The sequence below is a fragment of the Ascaphus truei genome, chromosome 4, assembly GCF_040206685.1.
Source record: "Ascaphus truei isolate aAscTru1 chromosome 4, aAscTru1.hap1, whole genome shotgun sequence".
Taxonomy (NCBI): Eukaryota; Metazoa; Chordata; class Amphibia; order Anura; family Ascaphidae; genus Ascaphus; species Ascaphus truei.
This window is the reverse complement of record NC_134486.1, coordinates 298,598,286-298,617,550: the sequence shown is the minus strand read 5'-3', so window position 1 is coordinate 298,617,550 and position 19,265 is coordinate 298,598,286. Positions and strand designations below refer to the sequence as shown.

The 19,265-nt window shown below is 47.0% G+C and overlaps 1 protein-coding gene across 4 annotated transcripts in view; it reads left to right on the top strand.

Moving 5' to 3' along the window:
• The first annotated feature begins 1,787 nt into the window (after window positions 1–1,787).
• MCM9 (minichromosome maintenance 9 homologous recombination repair factor) overlaps window positions 1,788–19,265 on the top strand; it is a 50,969-nt gene continuing 33,491 nt past the window's right edge. For 3 of the 4 annotated variants that reach the window (XM_075597743.1, XM_075597744.1, XM_075597745.1), the window contains exons 1-6: window positions 1,788–2,591; window positions 4,337–4,650; window positions 5,811–5,892; window positions 6,499–6,699; window positions 7,810–7,935; window positions 8,468–8,587. In XM_075597743.1, coding sequence (XP_075453858.1) covers window positions 2,282–2,591; window positions 4,337–4,650; window positions 5,811–5,892; window positions 6,499–6,699; window positions 7,810–7,935; window positions 8,468–8,587 — 1,153 coding nt within the window. In that variant the 5' untranslated portion in view covers window positions 1,788–2,281. Of the gene's footprint in view, window positions 2,592–4,336; window positions 4,651–5,810; window positions 5,893–6,498; window positions 6,700–7,809; window positions 7,936–8,451; window positions 8,588–19,265 lie in introns of those variants that run through there. The other variant, XM_075597747.1, reaches the window with a different exon arrangement.

The following is a 19,265-nucleotide window of genomic DNA, read 5'->3' as shown; positions in this document are numbered from 1 at the left end:
ATACACACCCACCCACTGATACACACACACCCACCCCGATACACACACACACCCCCTGATACACACACACCCACTGATACACACACACACCCACTGATACACACACACACCCACTGATACACACACACACACACACACTGATATACACACACACCCACTGATACACACACACACACCCACTGATACACACACACACCCACACACTGATATACACACACACACCCACTGATATACACACACACACACACATGATACACATACACCCACTGATACACCCACACCCACTGATACACACACCCACTGATACACACACCCACACAAACACCCTGATACACACACACACACACACACACACACACACACACACACACCCTGATACACACACACACCCTGACACACACACACACACACACACACCCTGATACACACACCCCCTGATACACACCCACATACCCACTGATACACACACACCCACTGATACACACACACACACCCACTGATACACACACACCCACTGATACACACACCCACTGATACACACACACACACACACACACCCACTGATACACACACACACTGATACACACACACACTGATACACACACACACACTCACCCACTGATACACACACCCACGGATACACACACACACACACACCCACCCACGGATACACACACACACCCACTGATACACACACACACCCACACACCCACTGATACACACACACACCCACATACACCCCGTCAGCCCCTGCACCGCCCGCACAACGCGCAGCCACCACTGCCCGCCCCCGAGCCTATCTCCCTCACCAAGTGGACGGGGGGGAAGTGAGCGCCGGGGGGCAAAGGTGGGAGCGCGTCGGGGGGCAAAGGCAGGCGCGCGCGCCGGGGGGCAAAGGCAGGCACGCGCGCCGGGAGGCAAAGGCAGGTGCGCGCGCCGGGGGGCAAAGGCAGGCGCGCGCGCCGGGGGGCAAAGGCAGGCGCGAGCGCCGGGAGGCAAGGGCAGGCGCACCCCTGCTACCACCTCCTATTGCGCACCCCACCCCATCCTTGGCTGGGACCCGGGACAGAAGGGGGACACTCACCGCACACAGGGAAGCCGGGAGCGGGAAGGCAGTCAGTCACGTGTGCGCTTCACAAAGCGGAAGCCCCGCCCCCGGCTTCCTCTGACATGCCTGCGACCAATCCCCTGCGGGCCGGCCGGCATTCTAAGTCCCGCCCCCGGCATTCTCCATCATTCAGTCCCCCCGGCAGCATTCACACACACATTGTACATAGACAATACTTACCGGCCGCATTCTCCTCACCGCCGCGGCCCCGCAATACCGGGACCAGGGACAAAAACCGGGACAAAAACCGGGACAGGCCACAAAAAAACGGGACTGTACCGGTAAAACCGGTACGAATGGTCACCCTAACTATACACTGTATTGTATGCCTTTATTTATATAGCGCCATTAATGTACATAGCGCTTCACAGTAGTAATACACGACTATCATATAAATAACAAAGAATATAAATAACAGGTCATGGGAATAAGTGCTTCACAGACATAAAAGTAACATTTAGGAAGAGGAGTCCCTGCTCCGAGCTTACAATCTAATTTACATAGTCACAGAGTACAGGGGAGAGAGGGGGTGGTAGACCCAACCTTGCTCTCCAGTTTCCACAACATACTCCAGGTGGAGCTCTGAGCAATTGACGTCGCTGCTCTGGAAGTCCAGCAGGGGTCGCTGCTCCATGAGAGCTCAGAGGACGAGCCGGGTAGGCGCTCTGGCTTCTCTCTGGCTTGTGCCCTGCTGCAGCCTGATCTCCCGCGCACACGAGTCCCCGGATGTGCAGTGTTTCCCATTGGCCCGTACTGCCCGGGCTGTGATACCTGGGACCGGGGAATGGAAACACTGCGTGTCAGATCCACGCGCGGATAAGCCTGACCCCTCACAGTCTGAAAGCGAAGGCTGTTAGTACACAGGGTCCCGTGTGTCTGTCCCGCCCCCTGCCAGGAAGTTACACAGTGTGCCTGGCAGGTATATACTTGTGTATTAAACACCAGGACCTCACTGTCACGTAGTCAGTCATTTGATTGAGCTGTTTGCTGCCGGCTCGGCTCACCATGCAGGTAATACAGGCACTTTCATGCATTGCAGCCCCGCTGTGAGCAAACACCCGCCCGATCTGGCCCCAGTGACAGCCCGGTACAGTGACAGCCCGCGGTACAACTCAATGAGGCTCCCTGTATAGCGCAGCCCGCTGCGCACGTGCAGCTCCTGCAGCCTGGGACATGTATCTCGGGTCAGAACAAGTAGCCCTGGTGGGGCAGGTGTTTGAGTCCTACACCCTGGCGCACCACCGCAGGGAGCTGCAGCAGCTGCTCGCGCAGAGCGACGAGGGCGCGCACTACTCGCTGCTGGTCAACGCCATGACCCTGTTTGAAGCCAACATGGAGATCGGGGAGTATTTCAACGCCTTCCCCAATGAGGTGCTCCCTGTTTTTGACAGTGCCCTGCGCCGGGCGGCCATGAGCTGCCTGCAGTCCTGCTCACAGCCCAGCAACCTAACCATGAAACAGAATGTGCATGCCAGGATAGCGGGTAAGCCAGGGTATCTGTGCCTCATGTACATACATGAAACAGAATGTGCATGCCAGGATAGCGGGTAAGCCAGGGTATCTGTGCCTCATGTACATACATGAAACAGAATGTGCATGCCAGGATAGCGGGTAAGCCAGGGTATCTGTGCCTCATGTACATACATGAAACACAATGTGCATGCCGGGGTATATGTGCCTCTTGTACATACATGAAACAGAATGTGCATGTCGGGGTATCTGTGCCCCTTGTACATACATGAAACAGAATGTGCATGCCAGGGTATCTGTGCCCCTTGTACATACATGAAACACAATGTGCATGCCAGGGTATCTGTGCCCCTTGTACATACATGAAACAGAATGTGCATGTCAGGGTATCTGTGCCTCTTGTACATACATGAAACAGAATGTGCATGCCAGGGTATCTGTGCCCCTTGTACATACATGAAACAGAATGTGCATGCCAGGGTATCTGTGCCCCTTGTACATACATGAAACAGAATGTGCATGCCAGGGTATCTGTGCCCCTTGTACATACATGAAACAGAATGTGCATGCCAGGGTATCTGTGCCCCTTGTACATACATGAAACAGAATGTGCATGCCAGGGTATCTGTGCCCCTTGTACATACATGAAACAGAATGTGCATGCCAGGGTATCTGTGCCCCTTGTACATACATGAAACAGAATGTGCATGCCAGGGTATCTGTGCCCCTTGTACATACATGAAACAGAATGTGCATGCCAGGGTAGAAGGTATTCCAGGGTATCTGTGCCATTTTCAGATGCATGAAACAGAGCACGCCGACTCTCAAAATGTGAGAATAATTACATGGTTTTATACAATAAAAATGAACCATTTTTTAGTCCCTGAAACCCCCCACCTTGTTTACTATTCTGTGATGTTCCTCTTGTTTACAGCATGTTGGGATTTACTTTGTTTATCAACATTCATATTTATTGTATAATGTGTGTTTTTGTTTATTTTTTATTGTGTTGATAGATCTATAAAAAACATTGGAGGGTGGATATTTCACATAGGAAATGCATGTATGTTCTGTCTTTAAGTTTGCATCACATTTTAGCGCAGGAGGTTATGAAGGCAGCATCAAGGAGGTATGGTTGTCTGTTTCCCACTAAAAAGCATTGTACTGCAGAGAACTACAAGTGCAGCCAGCAATTACTCGCGCACACACCGAACCGTTTTTGTAGCACAAGCTCTGCATCACTTCAAAGCTTATTGACAGAGTAACAATTCGGAATACTTGCACAGGTTCTTAATATATGCATTGGTAAGTAAAAGGCAGCCAAAGAACATGCCAGCTACATAATAGTTTTGTTCGACAGAAGCCCTTCATCAGATCATTTTAACTTTGGTTACTGTCGTTCTGATGGTCACAAGAAACAGACAATTATATTTTGTGTGTTCCCCTTTAAAGCCAGAGCCATTGGTTATCATTCATGCATGTATTCATAGTGTATTATTTTGGCCATAGCAATTACAATTCCAACTGGTATTCTAAGTGTGTGTGGTTTTGGTTAATACAATAATTTTGATAATTACTACTGCAGAGCCGAGTCTTTTTCTTCTGACCTGGTTTGGGTGAAGTATTTCTATATTTGTTATTTGTATTACACATGCACTTGTGTTACAGTTATGCTGCGTAGGTGTGCCTAATATATTATATGTATGTATTTTTAATAATTTCTTAAAGTAAGTTTATTGTGGGTTTTTTTGCCCCTAGGTTTGCCGGTTTGCCCCGAGTTGACCAGAGAGCACATCCCTAGAACGAGAGACGTGGGGCACTTCCTGTCGGTCACGGGCACGGTGATTCGCACCAGTCTGGCGAAGGTGCTGGAGTATGAGCAGGACTTTATGTGCAACACATGTAAGCACGTGCTCACAGTGAAAGCTGACTTTGAGCAGTGTTACACTTTCTCTCCTCCCTCCTCCTGCACAAATGAAGAAGGCTGTAGCTCCAACAAATTCACGTGTCTCTCCGGCTCGTCCTCTCCTGCCAGCTGCAGGGATTATCAGGAGATCAAGATTCAGGAGCAGGTGATTTGTGTGTGTTGGGGTCTACTGTATATAATGTGAGTTGTGAACTAGTTCAAGGGTTTCTTTAACCGTTGTCTGTGGGTCCCCTTAAAATTAATTTAAGGCAAATTTAAACAGCAATGTGTGGCCCTGTCTATCCTTGTCAGTGATGAAGGTTTGGTTGTGGCATGCTGAATTTTGCGTTCAGGTTTTAACTTTATTAAACAAAGTGAGTATTGGGGTTTTCCACGGGAGTACAGTATTGACAAAGTGGGCTGTGAGAAGGGGAGTTCACCAAGGTTAAAGAGGCAATCCAAGAGACACTTAACGTAAAACATTTTTTTGGCAGCCTTTGATTACCTTTTATTGTAAACTACCAAAGCTGAATTCCTTATCCCGTGATCGATCAGCAAAATTCTGTTTGCCAGGGTTCACTAAATGGCAACCTTTAAGTTCCAATCAACCCTTCAGTCAGTGTAACACAGCAGCTACAATGTATCCTTCTATTACTAAGGTACCATTATCTATTGTTACAGTTTGCAGCTCAAACTGCTGGGAATATTGTCAACAAATGATCACAAACAGTAAAGTGTTACAAAGGTTTTTCACTGCTGTGGAAGTGGCTAAAGCCTGCTATAGAAATCAAAGGAAGCGCAGTATATTAAAACTCATTAAAAATGGCATTAAGTTGAATTTTTTTTTATAGAATTGATCTTATTTAAAAAAAGAAACCACCTAGAATATTGCATGGAATGCACCTTTAACATGGCGATTTGCTCTAAAGCGAGCCCAGTTTCACATCAGGAGGATGGATTGTGAACATGTTTGAGAGTGTATGCTTATATGTATAATATAGACCAAAGCATCTTTATTTACACAATAGGGCTCAGGCCTCAGCACAGTGGCATTAGTTAAAGCAATATATTTTGTTGTCGCCACATTATATTTTCAGTGTTGCATTTAGTTTTTTTTCTCAACCACTAGAGCAGTCTGTATGTAGTACTTCTGTAGTTGGTACCATTTTCAAATGACATGAAAACTGCAGGTAACCGTTTAAGGATGTTGGGGGAACCCAAGAGTTCCTAGAAAACCCCTGATGAAAAACACTGCACTAGAGAATGGAAACTGCGACACTATTTACACACAACAAGCCTTTACCCTGTGTATTGCTTTGTCTTTAGGTCCAGAGGCTGTCTGTTGGAAGCATCCCACGATCCATGATCGTGGTTTTGGAAGATGACTTAGTTGACAACTGCAAGTCTGGTAAGACATCACTTTTACTTGTAAAATACTTACCAATGGCACATTCAAATTGCGTTGAATATTTCTCTTCCTTTTCCTCCAAAGCTATCAAAACACAAGCAGAAGTCCATGTTTTGGGATCACCCTATTTAGCTTCAACTTGCAGTGTACAATAAGTATTGAGTATTTCTGTAACCAGCTTTGTGTGTACGTAAAATATAATACGTTGCAGAATTGGTTTTAAAGTTGCGATCTGCATGTTTTATTAGGAAGCTGGTAATTTGAGGACTTTGCATTACTTTTACATATGTCTACGCAAAATAGTTCTACTTAGAGAAAGGGTAGGGTAATACTCCCTATCTCTGTCCCTGCGATACAGAGAAAAAGATGTTGTGATAGTCAAGATAAGAACCACGTTTTTTTTGGGGATGCTGTGAAGTCCCTTTCCTATAGTTAAGAAAATGTTAAACCCGTTCATTTTAATGTGTCAGATCTAACTGGGGAGCAGCTTCACAGCACACTGAATAGGGGCCTCCGAATCGAAATCCCCGTGGAAATGATTTTATCACCTGCCTGCACCCAGCCTTAAGCAGAAAAGTGATGCTCAAACGTACATGCTTTCTGCAGGAGACGATGTCACCGTGTACGGTGTGGTGATGCAGCGGTGGAAGCCGCTGTTTGTGGACACACGGTGTGACCTAGAGATTGTTCTTAAGGCCAACTATATTGTGGTGAATAACGAGCAGCCTTGTGGAGTCGTCATCAATGAGGAAGTCCGCAAAGAGTATGATGACTTCTGGGAGAGGTTTAGGAACAATCCTTTAGCAGGTAAATTCACCAATGGGACCCACATTAGAAAAGCAGCACAGTCAATAGGGGAGTCACTATGGCACAATCAGCTTACCCCTTGAACTCATTAGCTCACTTTATCACTTTCATATAAGGTAACTTGGAGGCCACTGGTCAAAATAAATACTCTGTTCAGTTCTCTACTGAGTGCAACCACTCGTTGTCATATTACTTATACATCTGCCACTGATTGCTTATTGCCTATGGAGCTACATGGTCTGCAGCCTCTGACCTATTGTGGTCTGGTTTGGCTCTTCTTCCCCACAGTATATTTGTAAATTAGCAGATCTAATTAAAGACACACAAGATGATGTACTTACTGAAGTATTCCTTTTGTGGCATTCTATGTTGTAAGATTTGTTTTAAAGACATTTAAAAAGTTTTAAACACACACACACACACACACACACATATTATATATATATATATATATTGTAACAATAGGTAGGTTTTCTAGCATGCAACAAAGGTTCCCTAGTCTGTCTTCCTTTCATCTTGGTTTAATGGCAGGATCTGACATCCTGTAACACCTTTTCTCTGTAACGGCATGATGCCGTGTCACTTGATAAAGACCACGTTTGCTGGTCGTAACGTTGTGTGTCTAATAAATGTCTTCTTTGATTACAAAATCCGTAGTGCTCTGGATCCACTTCCTTTTATAAATACATAGTTACATAAGTGAACAGGGTTATACTTTATATACAAGACATTACATGCACAGTTAAAGATAATACATGATATCTATCATTATTATGACGTGTGCACTTGCCAACACATTAACATGTTAATGTTGTATAAAGTGTGTGTGTGTGTGTGTGTGTGTGTGTGTGTGTGTGTGTGTGTATATACATATACACACGTTTCAACAGCAGCACTCCAGCTAGCAAGTAAAATAAACTTACCCTGATGCTCAAGTATACTCGGTAATAGATACAAAAAGAAAAATGACTGGCACGCAAGGGTCATGTGAAAGTGAATACTTATTGTCTAATGCAAATAAGCCAAAAGGGAGAAATTGGTTTACAGTAAAACTGGCGTTTGTACTCCTTGATACATACCTCCTTAGCTTGCCTGCTTCCTTTGTAACAGGGAGGAATGAGATCTTGGCCAGCCTGTGCCCCCAGGTGTTTGGCATGTTCGTGGTGAAGTTGGCGGTGGCCATGGTGCTGGCTGGTGGAGTGCAGAGGATTGATGCTGCTGGAACTCGAGTCAGAGGTCAGCAAGATATAAAGACGCAAAACTATAAGCTAGTGAGGTTGTTGCGTCTCACTAGGAAGTGAAAACTTGCACAGCTTGGTGTGTCTGGAGTGAATACAGACAGCGGTTTTATTTCATTTTGTTCTATTACAATTTTTATCTTCTGTGATCTCTCTCTCTCTCTCTTCTCTCTCTCATTATTCCCTCATCATATTTATAGCATTGCTTTTTTCCCCTAGAACACCTCTGCTCTCAGCCTCTAACCACCAGTCTGTGAGGTTCACCTGGCATAGCACATTGTGTGTTCCCTCTTAATACCAGTGTGTTGGCCTGGGAACTGCTTGCGTAGGCTAAAATAAAAAGGTTGCATTCCTTCTCAAAGCTTTGCGAAGTATGTGGGTGATTTCCCTCCTTGAGTAATACACAAGTTGAAGGACTTTGTATATATACAGCTGGCTCTGAGTCATCTTATACAGCATATACTGGTCGTGCAGTGTTTATCTCCATTTCTCAATGTGTTGTTGTTCATTTTAGTTTTGGTCTTCCAAAGGTGAGTCCCATCTTTTGCTGGTCGGAGACCCTGGCACAGGAAAATCTCAGTTCCTGAAGTATGCTGTGAAAATTACTCCGAGATCAGTGCTTACTGCTGGCATCGGATCCACAAGTGTAGGTAAGTGCAGCGCAACATGCAAGGTTGTCGTCTGGTGACCGGTGAGTGTGATAATTACTTCGTTTAGAATTGGCTGGGTCCATCCTTACTCCTGGCTTCCTTGTGCCTTTCGGTTATCTTCAGTGTATTAACTGTGCAGCCTTTACCTTGCACACACTACTTCCTCCACATCTATGCCTTGTTAGGAGGATTTTTTTGCCTAAAAGGTGGGAGGGATTAAATATTTTTAGTAGTATTTTGTGACTGAACAGTCTCTGTGTAAACTATCTGAAGATACAATGTAACTTTATTAGAATATGTATTTCCGAGAACAAGAATTTTTCCTAAAAATATATAAAATAAATAGGCCGAGGCACATGTGCGACGGACTGGGAGATGGCTGCTTAAGCTGAGAGCTCCTCCGATCCCCAGCGCATTTATATAAATAAATACCAGAAAAACCCACCCAAACTCAGCGCAAAATATACCCTTAGCAGCATTGAAGCGGCGGCTATGCCCATAACTCGGGCCACGACAAAAAGCACGAAGAGAAAGTCCCTGGATTTGAGATCCTATTTCTGGCACACAGAGCAAGTAAAGGCCAGGGACGAGAGGGCCATGTCTGCAGGGGGGAGTTCTGACACAGATTCCACGCAGGGCAGAGGAGACCCAGAGGAGGATGCGGGGATGCAGCCCGTCCTAAGGAAGGACATGACTAAGTTCCTAACGGAAATAAAAGACTTTTTCCGTAGTGAAATAGATGGGCTGCGCAAGGACATACAGGGCATAGGAGAACGCACCCACGAATTGGAGCAGCAGATGGATGTCTCTATGGAGTGTCACCAGCACACGGGACAAGAATTAAATCACATAAAACAAAGGCTGCTCGAGCTGGAAGAGAAGCAAGAGGACGGAGAAAACAGGGACAGAAGGAACAATCTCCGGCTGAGAGGCATACCTGAGGAGGTCACGGACATCGAGGACTTTGTGGAGAGGTGGATGGAGTCCCTGCTGCCAGATAAGTCCCCTTCTGAGCTCCAACTGGACAGATGTCACCGTGCCTTGCGAGCGAAACCTCTTCCCAACAATCCCCCACGTGATGTCATCCTGCGCATTCACTATTTTAAAATAAAAGAGGCGCTTAGTAAAATCACAAGGGCATCCCCCACCCTCCAATTCGAGGGAGTGAAGCTGGCTGTTTACCAGGACATCTCCCCCACTACTCTACACAGACGACAGGCACTACAGCCCCTTACAAAAATACTGAGAGAGAGGGGCATACGTTATAGGTGGGTTTTTCCCTTTGGACTCCTCGTCATTAAGGATGGCAAAGCCCGCACCATAAGGCATCTTGAGGAGGGGGCAGCACTCCTGCAATCCTTAGGAGTTGGGGACAAGCTCCCGCAGCAATCAGCAGCGCCCGATTGCAGAAACCTCCTGGACACGAGTGAGCAGGGCGGCCGAGAACAGGAAGACCAACAATAAAAACAAACCCTAAGGTCGGGAGGGGAGATTGGACTGGATATTACCCCCTAGTTATACCCCCGATTCTCCTAGAGGACACGTTGCCCCCTAGAAGTGACAGTTATTGGCTATAGAGACTAAGTTTATTTTTCCAACCTGTTGCTGCAGTTTGAAGCAGCTCTCAAGTTATCCTCCTGTGTAATGAAAGATGGCGGTCCCCCGTTAGCAGCATAAGAAGCATCGTATTACTGTCAGGGGATAATGGCCCCCAAGATGGCGCCTTCTGCAGCTACACTGAGGAGCCGGGGAAGAAGCGGGAGTTTCTCCCGGGGAAACATGGCGCCCCTGCAAATGGCGCGAACAGACTGCTGCCAGGCAAGTGGGAGGGAGGGGAGGAAGCGGGGGCGGAGTTTCGGGAGGAGCAGAGGAAGAGGGAGGCCCCACTCACCCGATCCGCATGCAGCAGGATCTGACGTCGGCCGGAACAGAGCGCCCGGATATGACGTCATCGGCGCGCCCGGACATGACGTCATCGGCGTGCCACCCGGAAGGGAAGGGGAGAACTGCCGAGGACCCGAGGCAGAGGTACGCGCATTCCTCAGCCGAGGGTCCCGTCGGCCAGCGGGAGGGGGGCGCTGAGACAAGGGGAGGGGAGCCAGATGAGAGGCTTGGCGACACACTGGGCAAGGCAGCCCCATATCACAGCAGGGGGAGACGGCAGAAGCTGCTGACACGCGGAGCATTAGGCTCCACAGATAGAGGGAGGGGGGGTGGATGGAGGTTGAGAAGGAGGGCAGATGAGGAGAGGGTAAGAGGGGGGAGAGAGGGCAAGGAGAGGGAACTGAGGGCAGAGAGTGGAAGGGGAATGGTAAAGAAAGCACAAAGGAGGAGTCAAAATTACAAAAGCAGGGAAAACAAAATTACAAATAACAACACAGGAAAGAGGATAGGCAGCTAAATGAGTTAAAACAGGGGTAGCACAACAGGTTCATTATCCCAATCAAGGGAGTGGAGGGGGGAGGGGGGGGGAAAGAAGATAAAGTTTCAAGTTGAAGTTGAAGTTTCGAAACAAGTTGGGTTTCCCAGGAAAGCTGGGTGGTAGAGTTACTTAATGGTATACTTTATGTGGGTATTTAGTGACACATCAGATAATGCTCCACAGCGCGGGGGGGGGTAGGAGGTAGCTCCGCTCTCCTGGTAGTAGGCATGGGCCTCAACCACACTGACCTGGATACATTGGGGTCAGGTGGGCAAGACCCGGGGAATGTGGACTGTCTCCAGAACTGGAGCCTTGCAGTGATGAACGGTGAGGTGGACGCAAGACCACGGGGTCCCCGGGCACATGAGCTCAAACCAGCAAGGGCTGGCATAAGCTCAGAACAGTTTATATTGTTGTCTATTGTGATGCTGTCTATACCACATGTTGTGTTGTCTCCCCTGTCTGTTTTTGTGCGTATCCCCCTCCCCCCTATCCCGACCCCCCACATGGAGCGACTGCAGGAGCATTCGGAGTCACGCTGTCTAAAGGAATCTCAGCCATCGTCCGGCAAAATCACCCGTATGAGGGCACAGAATAGGGTAAGCAGATCTATACACACTCCCCAATGTCTGTAACCTGGTTATCCCAAAATGTGAAAGGCTTTAATAGTCCGCAGAAGCGGAGGGTTGCCTTTTCTGAATATAAGAAAAAGAAAATAGATGTTTTGTTCCTACAGGAAACACACTTCCGGGCCAGACATAACCCCAAATATTTAGATGCCCAATACCGACAGTTTTACTTAGCCTCAGCAAGAGAAAAAAGGAAGGGGGTGGCTATACTCCTACACAACAACTTCCCATTCAAAATAGAGAAGATTAAAAGGGATGTGGGAGGCAGGTATCTGATTCTGATAGGGACGACACAAAACAGTAAACTGACATTGGCCTCAATCTATGCCCCGTGCGAGAATGACCCGCAGTTCTTTAGATCCTTTTTCGCCATCCTAAGCAGGGTCGCAGAGGGCAGTATAGTACTCGCGGGGGACCTTAATAAACGGTTGGACCCAGATATGGACAGAACACAGACGAAACATAGGGACAGAGTGGACGGGGTCACAGCTCTCCGACAGGGGATCAGAGAGAATCAGCTGGTGGATATTTGGAGGGAACAACACCCTGGGGAGCGGAGTTACACATTCTACTCAAACCCACACGACAGCTACAGCAGGATCGACTATTTTTTGGTGTCGGCTAGACTGGTCCCTCAGATCACCTACTCAGGGATACATGATATTTCATGGTCTGATCATGCACCGATTGAGCTGAGGTGCTCCCAGATTAAGCTGATCAGCCCGGGAGCAAACTGGAAACTAAATGAGTCTTTATTAAAGATCCCAGAGACCGCTCAACGAATTAAAACCGAGATCTCACAATTTTTTAAGGCTAACTCCGGCAGTGTGGAATTTCACGTCACCTTGTGGGAGGCTCACAAGGCTACTATGCGAGGGGTCCTGATAAGCATAGCAGCGGGTAAGAAAAAAGCGAGGGAAGCCAAAACAAAATTATTACGGGAGAGGCTCCATGAGCTCTCTATACAACATATCCAATCCGGGAACGCAGATACATTGAAGGAGTTGAAGGACGTTAGAATAGAGCTTAACATCCTCCTCACTTCCCAGGCTGAGAAAGAACTGAGTTGGACAAAGAGGAAATTTTTTGAAAAATCGAACAAGCCAGATACCATGCTAGCGAGGAAAATTCGCAATAAACAACACAACTACACAATCCATGCGATTAAGACTAGAACGGGAGAGATAACAGCCAATCCCAAACACATAGTCGAGGAGTTTAGAGCATACTATGCAAAGCTATACGATGGCCAGAAGGTTCGGCATAACGCTAAAACAAATAAGGCTTTAGGCGAATTTATAGCCAAAGCAAACCTACCAAAACTGACAAGGTTGGAGCGGGAGTTCCTAGGTAAGGAGTTCACAGCGGAGGAACTAAAAGAGGTAGTTGTTAATCTTAAACCTGCTAAAGCTCCAGGCCCAGATGGATTCTCTAACCTGTGTTATAAAAAATACATAGGAATCCTGTCCCCGCACTTGCTGAGGATGTTCAACCATATTTTGACAGGGGGCTCCTTCTCAGACATGATGTTGCAAGCGTCCATCTCAGTGATCCATAAACAGGGCAAAGATCCCACCAATTGTCCAAGCTATCGGCCAATATCTTTAATTAACTCAGATATTAAAATTTACTCCAAATTACTGGCCAATAGATTGAGTTCGATTCTGCCTAGGCTGATTCACCCAGATCAGGTTGGCTTCATCGCAGGTAGGCAAGCGGCCGATAATACTAGAAGGATAATTGATACTATAGATTACATAAATGCCAACAAGATCCCGGGGATGATTGTAAGCTTAGACGCGGAAAAAGCCTTTGACAGAATCGATTGGCCATACCTGGATGCCACGCTTGCAGCATTTGGAATGGGGGAAACGGTAATACGGGCAATCAAAGCGCTGTACACAAATCCAACAGCGCGGGTAATCCATCAAGGGTACCCGTCAGACATTAAAAGTGGTACAAGAAAGGGCTGCCCACTCTCGCCACTGTTGTTCGCCCTATGCATGGAACCACTTGCAAATCACATTCGCAGCAATAAAGACATCACGGGAATCCACATTCAGTCTCAGGAGTACAAAACCGCGTTATACGCCGATGATGTTATCCTGACACTGTCAAAGCCCCTAGTCTCCCTACCCAACCTCTTTGACCTCCTGGACAAATTCAACTCAGTTTCGGGGTTTAAAATCAACCAATCAAAATCAGAGGCGCTAAGCCTAAACCTCCCCAAAACTACCGAAAAACTAGTAGAGATTAACTTCAATCTGAATTGGCAACCCAAAATGATTAAATACCTGGGAGTTAATCTCACGAAGGAGGTCAAATCACTATATAAAGCAAATTATCCCAAACTCTTGCAATCTTTGAGAAGAGAGCTGAAGGAATGGGCGACATTCGGGATCTCATGGATTGGAAGAATTTATAGCGTGAAGATGAACCTTTTGCCCAGGCTCTTATACCTTTTCCAGACACTCCCCATACCCATAGATAGAGCGGAGATAAGTGACTTGCAGGCTCAGATCTTTAAATTCATTTGGCATAATAAGAAAGCTAGGATTCCAGCAAAAACACTGATTAAACCCAAAACAGCAGGTGGATTGGCGGTACCTTGCTTGTTCTCATATTACAAAGCGGCACAATTGAGCCAAATTATCCAATGGCACGTAGATCCGGAGCGCCGTAGATGGGTGAAACTGGAGAGCGAGCTGTGTGCCCCATTGGACATTCAGAATCTGATTTGGTACCCAAAATTTAGGTTAAAGAAAATCTCGAGACCGCTATCCTCAATAACTAACTCACTCTCGATTTGGGAAGATACTAAATTCAAATGCGCCTTAACTAAGAAGTACTCCTTGATGACACCACTATTCGGCAACCCAGATTTTGCTCCAGGGCTGGACGAGGGACACTTTATGGTTTGGAAGCAGAAGGGTTACGGGAGGTTGAGGGATCTGGAGGGCATGAGCACTATTCAAACATTCACGCAAATTCAGGCTGACAAAGGCATCCCCAACACAGAATTTTTTAGATACCTCCAGATCCGGGCATTTTACACCAAATACAAGAACCGTCCTAAAGTGACAAATTTTGAATCGCTCTGTGCACGAGGGCACAACATCTCGGGACTTACATCTAGGTTGTACAGAGAGGTAGTCGATCCTGGGACCGGCCCCAACACACGTCTTGACTACATGACCCACTGGGAGAGGGACTTAGGGGAGACTTTAGAGGACGAAGACTGGACAGACATACTCGAGGCGACAGCAAAAACATCGATTTGCACGACATTGAAGGAGAACTCATATAAGGTGTTAATGAGGTGGTATCTCACCCCAGTTAGATTATCAAAATTTGTCGCGGGTTACTCCCCCTTGTGCCCTAGACAATGTGGAGAGCCCGGAGACCTGCTGCACATGCTGTGGTCTTGCCCTCGACTGCGCCCAATATGGGAACAGATTCAGAATTGGCTGGAGAGGATCTTGGGCCTTGAAATTCTTCTAGACCCCTGGCTATTTCTCCTGAATCGGCCACTAGAGGGCCTGTCAAGAGCTGGGAACAAATTGATCGCTCATTTTGCGACGGCGGTGAGGTGTGAGACAGCAGCATTGTGGAAGCAAAATACAACTCCATCGTTAGAAAAGATTCGGAATAGAATTTGGTTTGTTTGCCAGATGAAAAAGTTGACTAGTTTGGTCAACGACACTGGCGCAAATTTCCAAAAAGTCTGGTTCCCCTGGTTGGTACAGACTGACATCACAGGGGTGAGCAATGCCACCATTTGGCTGTAATAATGGAAGGTGAGTTCTCCTTCGACGTGTTCCGGACGGTAATAGGGGGAGTACGAGCCCCAGACACAGACCAGAGAGGGGACGTGGCAAGAACAGCCCAACACTGGGTTGCACGGCGTGAGCCGAGAGTTCCGAGGAGTTACAAGAAGCTGTGGAATACGGGTCAACACCCCCTCCCCATCCCCCCCTACCCCACCTCTGCCCCCCCCCCTTCGTGTTACCCCTTCCCCCCCCCCCCATTTCCCACATGTGTCTTCCCCGATGTGGCGCAACCCTTTCCCCCCTGAGTCAACGTGTTATGTGTAAGAGAATCAGCAAGTTATGTGGCAACCTCAGCTAATATTGGCCAAAAAATGTATTTACACCGCTGTATGCTTGGAAAACAATGAAAATAAAAAGTTGAAAAAAATAAAAAATAAAGAGGCCATCTTAATATGTATGGCATGCTACTATTTTATGATGCACAATTCACATTGTGTAGTTTTTGTCCTTTTAGACCTATAGTTGTCAGCCTGGTTACTAATTCTGTATTGTGAATCCTAATATTGGTTGGGGCTGCTAACCAGACACATGAAGGCAGCAATCTATGCTGCTCACGTATTTCTTTTTTTTAACATTACTTGATCCTCGTTACTCCAAGCTCCAGTTCCGGAGATCTCCCAGACTAGAATATTTGTCCACTGGATACAAGATGCTTGCCATGGGTCAGCCTTGCTCAGACAGCTCATACAGAAGCGTATAAACATCACAAGATAACCCTGGGTAGCGTTGTGGTCCTTGGAGCTCAGAGTACAGCGATTCTGCTCAAGGCCTGCAGAGGTTACCAATTTCAGTTCTCTATCACCATGCAGGTTTTAAGGCTATCCTTTCATTAGCACAGGTGGCCCAAACACGGATATATTTAAGACCTGCAATGCTAATGGTCCTTGAAGACTGGAGTTGGGAACCTCTGCTCTAGGGGATACCCCCCACCATCATGCAAGAACTCAGTGCATCTCCATGTCAGCCACAGGTCCCCAAAAACATACAAACATACATTCCCCTCCCCCCCCCCATTGTGCACTTGGATGGCCCCCCCCGAGCCCACCTCCCGTGGCCCCCCCCCCCTGAGCCCACCTCCCGTGGCCCCCCCGAGCCCACCTCCCGTGGGCCCCCCGCCCAGCAGCTGCCGCAGGGATATCGGGGGAGGGAGGTCCAATGGAGAAAAGAGCGGGAGCGGAGCCCACACCCCCCTGCAGAGACTGATTACTGCATCCTGCATTAAGCAGGTAAGGACGGCATTTATGGCCTGGGGGGGGGGAGGAATGAATATAATGATGATCGGGGGCCGGGGGGGGGGGTGAATAAAATGATGATTGGGGGCCGGGGGGGGTGAATAAAATGATGATTGGGGTCGGGGGGGGTGAATAAAATGATGATTGGGGGCCGGGGGGGGGGTGAATAAAATGATGATTGGGGGCCGGGGGGGGGGGTGAATAAAATGATGATTGGGGGGGGGGGGTGAATAAAATGATGATTGGGGGCTGGGGGGGGGGTGAATAAAATGATGATTGGGGGCTGGGGGGGGTGAATAAAATGATGATTGGGGGCTGGGGGGGGTGAATAAAATGATGATTGGGGGCTGGGGGGTGAATAAAATGATGATTGGGGGCTGGGGGGGGGGTGAATAAAATGAGGATTGGGGGCCGGGGGGGGGGTTAATAAAATGATGATTGGGGGGGGGTGAATAAAATGGTGATCGGGGAGGGGGATTAATTGCTCAGTCTTTCTTCACAACTTGATGATCTGTTTTAAGGAGGACATTTTTAAGGAATTCCTCTAACTGGCTGGTACTATAATACTTTGACTAATTATAATACATCAGTGTTTATGTCATTTTTGTTTTGGCAATTAAACAGTGCGACAGTGTTTTGTAATGGAAATGTTCTTTACCTTTAAGACTAAATGGAAAATCCACTATTTCAAGAATACTTCAACAGCATAGCACTGAGTTCTCTAATGCATTTATTTCTGCTGTTTGTGTTCCTCACACCATATATTATTATTATTATTATTATTATTAACTCTGTGGAATGGGAATTGCATTCTCCTTTTTCATATAGGGGCCCGGGGGGAGGGGGGGTGAATGAATAAAATGATCGGGGGAGGGAGGGAGAGAGAGGGAGGTCCAATGGAGAAAAGAGCGGGAGCGGAGCCCACATACCCCGGCAGAGACAGAAGTGGGCGGCCTGATGTGATGGGGGGGGGGGGGGATAATGATGGGGGGGGCAGCTTGATGTGATTGGGGGGGGGAATAATGATGGGGGGGCAGCTTTATGTGATGGGAATAATAATGGGGGGCGGGCAGCTTGATGTGATGGGGGGGATTAATGATGGGGGGTAGCCTGATGTGATGGGGGGGGAATAATGATGGGGGGCAGCCTGATGTGATGGGGGGGGGGGGAATAATGATGGGGGGGCAGCTTGATGTGATGGGGGGGGGATAATGATGGGGGCAGCCTGATGTGATGGGGGGGGTAATGATGGGGGGCAGCTTGATGTGATGTGGGGGGAATAATGATGGGGGCAGCTTGATGTGATGGGGGGGATAATGATGGGGGGCAGCCTGATGTAAACACAATAATGGTTAAAATACAAATATATATCCTGGTTCAAAAGAACAGGGTATATATAATTGCCCCTAAATGAGATTATGTCAATTCCTAATGATAGAAGTACAAATACATCTTCTGGTATTACCTTCCAGATTAATATTCAGCAAGCCATATTGAGTGCACATATGATGAAGTAATACTGCTATAGGGAGAAAGGTCCCTGTAGTTAGATTGCTTGTAGCAGGGAAATACTAGTCCTTGTAGCAGGGAAATACTAGCAATTATATATACCCTGTTCTTTTGAACCAGGATATATATTTGTATTTTAACCATTATTATGTTTACAAATAAAATTATTTTAACTGTATACACTTTGTTGCAAATTTTGACCTTGTTATAACATTATCTTGGTCTGCAGTGCGCCATTATTTGGGACTGTGGCAGGACGGCCTGTAGCCGAGGTCAGGGAACAGTCCACACGTGTAGTTTCAGGATAAATGAAAACGTTCAGTGGCTTTATTTCTCCACAGCAACATAACATGCGGGTACACTGTCCCTTTAAGCAAATAAATCCTGCTCCACGTTGGGAGAAAACTGACTAACACAGCAGTCCTAGCTAGCAGGCTGGCTGGCTAAACCATACCCAAACCGTAAGAGTCTTTTTAAGCAGTCATGCAAACAAATGAAAGAAATCTTACATTGGCTGCAGTAAGTAGTGTGCTGTATCCTTCTGGCTAGCAGCACATCTATCCATGTGCTCTCATCTCAGACAGCCAGCTACTGCTGGTAACAAGATCCTTATCTACCTTGCTGGCTCTCAGGTGTCAGCTTACATCCTGATTAGCTAGCTTCCACCTGAGTTAACCCTTATGAGTGCTGGATGAAGCACTCAGACATATGTTTCCCAGGCATAACTGATAGGGGTTGACTTCACCCTGTCACAGGGACCTTCTGTGTACTCCCTCTAATGTTAACAATGTCAAGAAATATATTTCTTGAATATTTACTTTAGTTGTATTCAAGAAACCTTCTCCACTTAATAAATAAATACTTTTAACGTGTTATCAATTCACTGTCTTCTTAAATCAACCGTACTTGTAAAAATATATATGTGGCTCTTTGAAAAATTCTACATCGTTGTTCTACTCATATTTGGCTCTTTTGGACTACAAGTTTGATGACCCCTGCACTATACACATTTTCCATATAGACACAAGGCCGTTTTGCCAGGGGGAAAAGAAGCGC